This window comes from Antrostomus carolinensis, unplaced genomic scaffold (genome assembly GCF_000700745.2).
Source record: "Antrostomus carolinensis isolate BGI_N321 unplaced genomic scaffold, ASM70074v2 scaffold194, whole genome shotgun sequence".
NCBI classification, from domain to species: Eukaryota; Metazoa; Chordata; class Aves; order Caprimulgiformes; family Caprimulgidae; genus Antrostomus; species Antrostomus carolinensis.
The window spans coordinates 8556-17430 of NW_010308418.1; the positions used below are offsets into that span (position 1 = coordinate 8556).

Sequence of the window (8875 nt, forward strand, 5' to 3'; positions counted from 1 at the left end):
TCTGGTGAAGGATAAACAAAAAATTACAGCCCTATGAAAGTCGTCTGATGCCATCAGCATAATTCTCCAGTAGAAGTTATTAAAAAAGTGCTGGCAGTCCTGCTCTACTTTAACAATATTCATCAATAAACATACTTTAAGCAAACACACACATTAAAAAATAAAAAAGAGAAAATAAAGAAAACCAGAAAAATATACTTACAATCTGTTGCCATGCCAACAAAGATACATTTTTTGAAGCGACATTCCTGGCACTGATTTCTTGTTACTTTGTCTATCACACATTTTCCTTCATATTTACAGGAATAAGTTGGATGGAGGTTTTTCTGAATGGTTCTTCTAAAAAAGCCCTAAGTGCAATAAATAAATGCATTAGAAAGCATTAGTATTGTGCAATTTTTTCAAATTGGGAGCCACTATGGTTTGGTAGGAATGTACCTAAGTACTCAAGATAACGTACTTCATTCCATGAAACTTTCAAAGACCAAAAGAACAAACAGTTTCATAATGTACAGCATTTCTTTCCCCGAGTTTCATGAAACATTTCTTCCCTAAAAATTAAAAACATATAGACATCTTACATAAGTAAAGGCATAAGGGATTTACATTGTCTTGAGGGACAAATACTGTCTACGTGTCTTCTTGAAGCCTTATGTTTCTGTGTGTTAAATTTTTTTGTATTTGAACTAGAGAGTTTGTTTTGAGCCCCTTCTAATACATAATCATTTTGAGGGATATTAAGAAGTATATATGTACTTCTAATTAAAGCTTAGCTTCTGCAAACAGAGAAATCATGGTGAGTATGTGCTAGTAAAGCATTAGAACAAACAGTTCTAATCCCTTCTTTTTGTCATAGCCAAATAACCAACCAACCGATCAAATCTGAGCAAGACTAAGAATTTTGCAAACACAATTTACCCAATCTTTGGTTCTAAATAATAGATCCATAATTTTAAAATGAACTTTATTTCTAAGAAGAGGAATTAATACTCTTCTTAGTAAATGAGGAAGTAAATTCATCCTGTATTTACCACAGATCTCTGTATTCAGAACAAACACCACCAAAACAGGTTGCCCAGAGAAGCTGTGGATGCCCCCTCCCTGGAAGTGTTCAAGGCCAGGTTGGATGAGGCTTTGAGCAACCTGGTCTAGTGGAAGGTGTCCCTGCTGAAGGCAGGGGGGTTGGAACTAGATGATCTTTAAGGTCCCTTCCAATCCTAACCATTCTATGATTCTAAAAAAGCTCGCTCTCTCTCTTGAAATATATTCTATCTATCTATCTATCTATCTATCTATCTATCTATCTATCATAATACATATATATATATATATTGCCAATTGCAACATGGATATGAGGTCAGATCCTAAGCTCATGAAAACTAATGTAGCTCCACTGAATTAACTGATTTATATACCTCACAGACCCTGGCCTTAGGTAAAGAAATCAGACATAACTGATCTCTGAACCTTACGGACCTAATCCTGGTACTAATTTCAATATGACTTTTCTCACTGACTTTTGCAAGGGCTGGATAATATGGACAAGATAGGATGTAAAGGAAGAAATTTAGATTTCACTTTAATTTCATTGAGACTGTCTACATTCAGCAATGCACCTTGGACTCGCACTGACATAGAGATCACGCTGAGACCCTAGTCTTGTTTGACAGAAGCCACTGTGAATGGCTTTGGTTTCAGTGAAAACAATGGCAAAATTCAAGTGAGATGGGATTTTACCTAATGAATAGTCTCTTCAACTGGAATTTCACCTAATGAATAGTCTCTTCAGCTGGGATTTTATCTGATGTATAGTCTCTTCATGTCTGTGGGAATATAATGGAAGATTGGCAAGGAGGACTCTAAATACGTTCAAGCGACTTGCAGCTGGGGATGTCCAAAAACACACACAACACTGCTAATCACTGTTTAGCCTTATGTGCTTGACAAGTAGAACATCTGCATTTCGATAACACAGGCCTGGGACAGACTCAGGGGCACCCTGAACATGCCCGGGATTCCTGCCCTGCTGGGAGAAAGATCAAAGCACCATGGAAAACTCCTGCCTGCTAAAAATCCCTGATATATACAGGAGAAAGCAGCAGGTTCAGAATCTCTGTCTCTCTCTCTAGCAAGGACCGAGCTCCGCGGTGCCTGCGCTCCCGCTGACGTGCCTCTGCCCCGGGTGCTGCTGCTGCCACTTGGAAGGTGTCTATAGATAACAGAGAATTGAATAAAGTCACCCCCCCACTTGCAGTCATGGTACCAGATATGGTTACTCTGACAGAAAAAATTAGCAAAAATTTACAGCCCTGGAAGGTGGTCATAGATCTTGCTAATTCTTTGTTTTCAATAGTCATTGCTTCAGAAAGCCAGGACCAAGTTGCCTTTACCTGGCAACAAAAGCAATGTACTTTCCAAGTATTGCCTCAGGGACACAAACACAGTCCCTCCATTTGCCATCCAATGATAGCAGCTGATGTTGCACTATGGTCAGGCACCTTTACTGCTTACCATTATATTGATAATCTACTGGTTATGGCAGAGTTACAACAAGAAATTGAAGTGGCTGGGGAATTACTGAAATCGCATTTGCAAGACTGGTGCTGGGCAATTAATCCACAGAAAATACGGGGGGCCCTAGTACTATTGTACAATTTTGGGGACTTTTAGGGCATTGGAGAACTTTTATCCCACATCTGGCAGCGTTAAGGTGCCCTTTGCAAAAATGAATTAGGAAGAAGGTTGTTTGGCAGTGGACCAAACAACAAGAAGCCTCTGATGCCTACAAAAATGCACTGATTGGGTACGTGCTATTATGGACTCCTAGGTGAGGTTATCTTTTTGATTTAGCAGTAACAATTTGAGATGATACAGCCTCACCAGGATTGTGCCAGATGACTGGGACAAAAAATCATAAGGAGCTTGCAGGATTTTGGTCCAAAGCATTACAAGGCTCCACTATACATTATACCCCGATAGAAAAACAAACTTCAGCTGTAGTTTGGGCACTACAAGAAACTGAAAGAATCACAGGCCAAAATAGCACAACTCTACACTTGCCTGTATCTAACAAGAGGTGGGTCACTGACGATTCCATTAGGGCCCGTGCTTGAGGGCACCTCAGGCAGAAACACACTGGAAATGGAAACACTATTTACAGCAACGATTGCTACCAGGAAAACCACATGTAGCCACTCCAGACACCACTCTTCTAGGAACTGTATCATTTAATCATGTGCCCACCCTAGTGGAAGCCCTCCCCTTGGAGATATCCCTGTATCTCCTGTGGAGGAAGCTCCCCCTTGGAACAAGTTAATAGAAACGTATAAAAAAGTTTACTGATGGGAGTGCAATATACACAGCCACTGGACAAAGACAACAGAGAGCAGTTGCATATGCTCCACTACCAGGAATTGTATTATGGCAAACAGTGTACAGGCATCTAACCGTGGGCTGAACCGACTGCAGCGTCTCTTGCTATCCTGGAAGGGAAGTGACATTATCTATGCGCTGACAGCTAGATTTTATACAAAAGTTTCACAATGTGATTGCGTTGCTGGGCCCAAGAAGACTGCCATCTAGATGTGAATACTCCTATAATAACCCTTGAGAATGCTGTATGGTTCTGTACCCTTACTTCTCCTCTTATTTTACACCCTTTGTTGATATCAGATTCTCAAGTTCTTGTATTTCAGGTACCTCCAATGAATACCTGTGCCTCATCTAGAGGAGACAGCATTGGAACAGTGTTATTGGTGTCACGAACCCAATATCAAATTGAAGTTCAATTTGAAAAAGCCCAAGCCACAGCTCTCCAATCTGTGTGGGTAAAGAGCCCACGTCAGGTTATCAAACCCGAATATCAGCTGAAGGAGCTGGAGCAACAGCTTATGTATTATTGGAGGGTGATGACACTCTTGCTTTCCTCCTCCTCACAGGTTGGCTCACCATGCTTTATAGTCTTATACTACAAGCACATGCCCTGGATACATTTCTGCACGTCCAACATGTGAATACTTACATTTGGTTAGCCTCTGCTGTAACTAACTCATCTGCATTTTGCATTAAGGGAAGTTTAACAGCTGCAGATCTTTTGACAATGTGTCTTACTGGCGTACCAATCCTAGTAGCTGTATTACAGCTAAGTGATTCTGATGTTAAAGTTTCTCATTACTATTTTTTCTGAGTAGGTGATGGCTGTACACCAATGAACATCATTATAATATTATACTGACGGTGGACTATTTCCTCCACAAATGCTCCTCTGATTCTGAAAGCACGTATTGCTTCAACACAACTAACGAATCAGCCAGCGTAGAGGACGACATTCAACATCTCCAAGACTTAATGCATCAAATGAATCAATCCACTACTGGTGCCTAGCTGGATGAGTGGTTTGCTTTCCTGACAGGATGAATGGGACACCTGATTCAAAGTATTATTGTACAGATAAGTTTATTTCTTATTCTATATGTATGTGCCTCTGTAACTCTGAGCTACACCCCACAAGCCCAAATGGACACCTCCAGCTTTGCCATCCATAGCAGAAGAGGTCTCTTGAGCGAGGGGGTGGAACGTGGGAATATTATGGAAGATTGGCAAGGAGGACTCTAAATACATTCAAGTGACTTGCAACTGGGATGTCCAAAAACACACACAACACTGCTAATCACTGTTTAGCCTTATGTACTTGACAAGGAGAACATCTGCATTTCGATAACACAGGCCTGGGACAGACTCAGGGGCATCCTGAACATGCCCGGGATTCCTGCCCTGCTGGGAGAAAGATCAAAGCACCGTGGAAAACTCCTGCCTGCTAAAAATCTATGATATATACAGGAGAAAGCAGCAGGTTTGGAATCTCTGTCTCTCTCTCTAGCAAGGACCGAGCTCCACGGTGCCTGTGCTCCAACTGACGTGCCTCTGCCCCGGGTGCTCCTTCAGTGATCCCCCCCCAGTTTCTGAGGTAACAAGAATCAATCTGCTCTTTGCATTTTATCTGTGGTTTTTGTGGTTGTTCCTGCATCCTGCCTGTGTCAGCTCACACATTGTCATTAGGCAAAAAGTCTGTTTTTAATCATGTTAAATAACAGCCAGTAAAATCTTATAGCAGTGTGTAATTTAACATAGAACGTTGAATTAAGACATATGGATAAGTCTGTATTTCAGCTTGAGCTCCTAACTGCAGTGAAGACAATAAAGAGCTTTGTCCTCAGAGTTTTATCTTGCAAGATCCAGCTCAGCTAAGAGTACAACTCTTTCCTAACAAAAAGACCTGAAAATCTCAATTAAACTGAGTTGCACAAAGCATGTCTGTGAGCCTTGAGAAGACTGGGACCTGTTGGGTTGAGCCAAAATCAGTAAGTCAAAGGCAAGATGTCCTTATGTGGGGTTTGGATCAGGTCTCAAACTCTCATTTACCCAACAACTGAATTTGGATCCACTCTCAACCCTGTGACAAATTCCTGCAGACATGATCTCTCTGAAGATCAAAGATGGTTCTGGACATCCAGGGACACGGGCTAATCGCTAGTTACAACAAGAGATGGAAAAATCTCTGATGAATCCCCGAAAAGTGGTACTGAACTCCTGTTTCCAAACCTTGCATGGGACATAACGTAGCTCTAGCTTTATAATGGCAAGGCGCTTCACCAGCATATTTCACCTCCCCAATTCTTTGCATTTCTCAAAAACTTTTTGCAAGAAACATCTTCGATCATCTCTAGATGCAATGTGGTAAGGAAGCTGCTTTCTGTATTTGTCCAAATGCTTTGTCACATAAGTGTTATTTTCATCAATAAAAGAAAGCACGATTTATTGTAAGGCAAGTGCTCTTCTCCTAAATTCCTTTTATTATGCACCTATATAGCAATAGATGCAATGAGTACAGCTCAGAGAAACATCTCAGTGCTGTCAGAACTCACTGTTGCTTTATTTGTGTTCATGAAAGCTCTTGCCAAAGCAGATTTTTTTACTGTCAGCCCTGATTAATGTTGTTACAAAACTAAAGCGATTTTGAGTGGAAGCAACTAGTAAATGTCAAATTCATTGAGAATTGATTACATATAACTTTGCTGATAAATCATACAACTTGAAATGTGAACGCATTGTGAAATTGTCCACACAAAAAACCCTATAATCTTGTACATATTTGCAAGAAGTACAGCAAAACAAAACAAAACAGAACAGAACAGTCTGTTTGTAAGCCAAATGTAAGTAGAAAAAATAAATTAATTACTTTTTGCAAATTGTTAGCTCAGTTCTTTGTACACATAAGCATTAGTTTAAATTGTATATCAGACAGAAGAACTGTATCTGAAGATAAAAGCAGATTTTGAATGCTATATCTTTAAAATAGTTGGTAGGTATAAAAATAAATACTTCAGTTAAAGTACCAAAAACCTTAGTAGGAAAGCTGGTGAGACATATAGCTGTTCAGCTGGGAGCAAAAGACATTTCATAATGCCACAGTGTCACTTCTCATTATATCTGAATTAAGTCAAATTAATACATTCTACATATTGCTATAATCTGGTATATGGAATGCAAATATGTAAGAATCACTTGTTCAGTTCCGTATTTTTTTCATATATGAATATTTTTTCATACATATTATGTATGTATGTGTATAAAACCATTATGAGTATTACCACAAATCTGCTATACGTATGATATTTACGTCTTTGTGCATTTCATAAATGTAACTTAGGGCAATGCTGTACAACTGAAGGAACTACTTCAAGAAGAGAGCTACTGAGATGTGGAGCTCTAAAGCCAATCACTAAACCCAAAATCCCAAATCCAAATATTCCAGACTTTGGTGATGAACAGAATTAAGACTTTTGTGGCTTAGTCCCATTACACTAGTCCATGACACATATGGTCTCATTTGTTTAGAAAAACATTATCACTTTTTGTTTTCTGCATAAGAAATAATATCTTTCTTACAGGATCTCAAGCTATTCAGGCAAACTTATGGCAGTGAAATAATGTAAGATGTGCCTGTTACCTTGTTTTGTTTTTTTTTTTTAATTTGCCCAAAACAATCTCATTTCTAATTTTGCATGTAGCTTTGGAGGTGCAATTTAGGGCTGAAAGCACGTTTCAATATGCTTAAGTTAAAGAAGTCAACATTTTTTTGAAACTACATCAATGCTTCCCAAAGTGATGGATGTTACTGTTGTACGAGCATGTGGAAGGGGTTTTGATTTTTGCTTCTTCGCAGTGACGATGAGAGGCACTGGAATACTGTTAATCAAGACAGACTCCTCATGGCCATAGGCAGAACCTCAGCTACTGCATAAACAGCTTCACTGGAGTTGCAGGGAATATGTTGATGTACACTGGCTGAGAACACAGCCAAAGAAACACTAAAAAATGGAAATGTAAAAGCTAACAGCTAAACAGCAACAACCAAAAACTAAATTCCTTGGTTTATTTTTAGAAGCAAACACTGCAAAAATCAACTATATTCCTTATGCATATGAAGAGCAGCAGCATAGCCAGATACCGCTTATCATCAGTACTGGATGTTCTTATTCGCTTCTAATCTGTCTTTGTTTTATTTGACAGTACAGTTCAGAAAGTCTGTATAATGGAGGAGCAGAAGAGCTATTTTGGATTCCCATTTTCCCCCTGTGCCATTTACCTTGCAACCTTCGCAAGTGATGCAGCGATAATGATATCCGGTGGCTTTGTCCCCACATACTACACATAGCTCATCCTTGTCTAAGTAACTGGGTATATACCCTGCAAAGAAAAAGAAGATGCAGCATGTAAACTCGATACAAAATGGTATGATACACTTGATATAAAAATATTATGTTAAAATACACTTGTCTACCTGAACTCACTGAATTTCCTGAATAAAAAGCTCATACTAACAATGTTACGGCCTTAGTAAACCTAGTCTATAGTATCTTTGACTTTTCACACTGTTTCAGCGTCTAGTGGTCAAGAGGGAGAAGCTGGAACATGACTGTTCTCTCCTGAGTGAAATACTACCTCAGAAAAAGAAATACATTTATTTTTACCTCAAAGGCTTTCATATGCATAAAAAAATAATTGCAAGACATACAGTATATTCCTCTATTCTGCTTCACAAAAAACCCTGATGTAGTTGTACACTGAAGATTAGATCCCAGGTGGCAAGGTGACTCAGGGGCCTGGTCATAAGAAATATTTACTGAAAGATTGTTTGTTTCAGAACAGTTCTGCAGGTGTGGTTAGAGAAGTACCAGCAACCAATACAACCCCAGCTGTATTGACCATACCTTACCTGGGCATGTTCTGCAAGAACATTTCATACAGCCTGAATATAGGGCAAAATATGTGGGCATTTAAATGTGTGTGTGTGCATGCATGTGTTAGAATGACATTTTCTCTTCTGAAGTGGTACTAGACACCCAGTAAGTGAAATCAAGTATTACTGCTATGAAAAATATTGGCAATGCTTGGTTCTTTTCCCACAATGACAGTTGTTTTGATAACATAAACATATTTTCAATTTGAGCAAAAAAACAAAACAATGCTGATGGCAACCAAAAAGTCATTCTAAACTAAAGAGAACTGCAAAACAGGGTAAAATACAAATCTTTCAAAATGTGTTCCCATGACTCATAATTAACGGAACTATGGTACGTAACTTTTCCTTTGGAAAAATCTCTCTGTAACACAGAGATCTCAAACTCCCTTTGTTGTTTGTGTTATTTGTGTAACCTCAGAAGATTTTAAAAGTGTAGTAAATATTTCACAGAATCCCAGAATGGCTGGGGTTGGAAGGCACCTCTGGAGATCATCTGGTCCAACCCCGCTGCTCAAGCAAGGCCACCTACAGCCAGTTGCCCAGAACCATGTCCAGAAGGCCTCTGGAGAA

At 39.3% G+C, this 8875-nt stretch overlaps 1 protein-coding gene across 1 annotated transcript in view; it reads right to left on the minus strand.

The window, feature by feature from the left end:
- The window catches only part of LOC104523214 (thyroid hormone receptor beta), a gene marked incomplete at both ends in the record, with an annotated part of 12721 nt that extends 4972 nt beyond the window's left edge, over positions 1-7749 (minus strand). The window contains 2 exons of the mRNA XM_010165732.1: positions 203-350; positions 7649-7749. Of these exons, the coding sequence (XP_010164034.1) occupies positions 203-350; positions 7649-7749 (249 nt within the window). The remainder of the gene's footprint in view (positions 1-202; positions 351-7648) is intronic.
- Positions 7750-8875: the final 1126 nt, after the last annotated feature.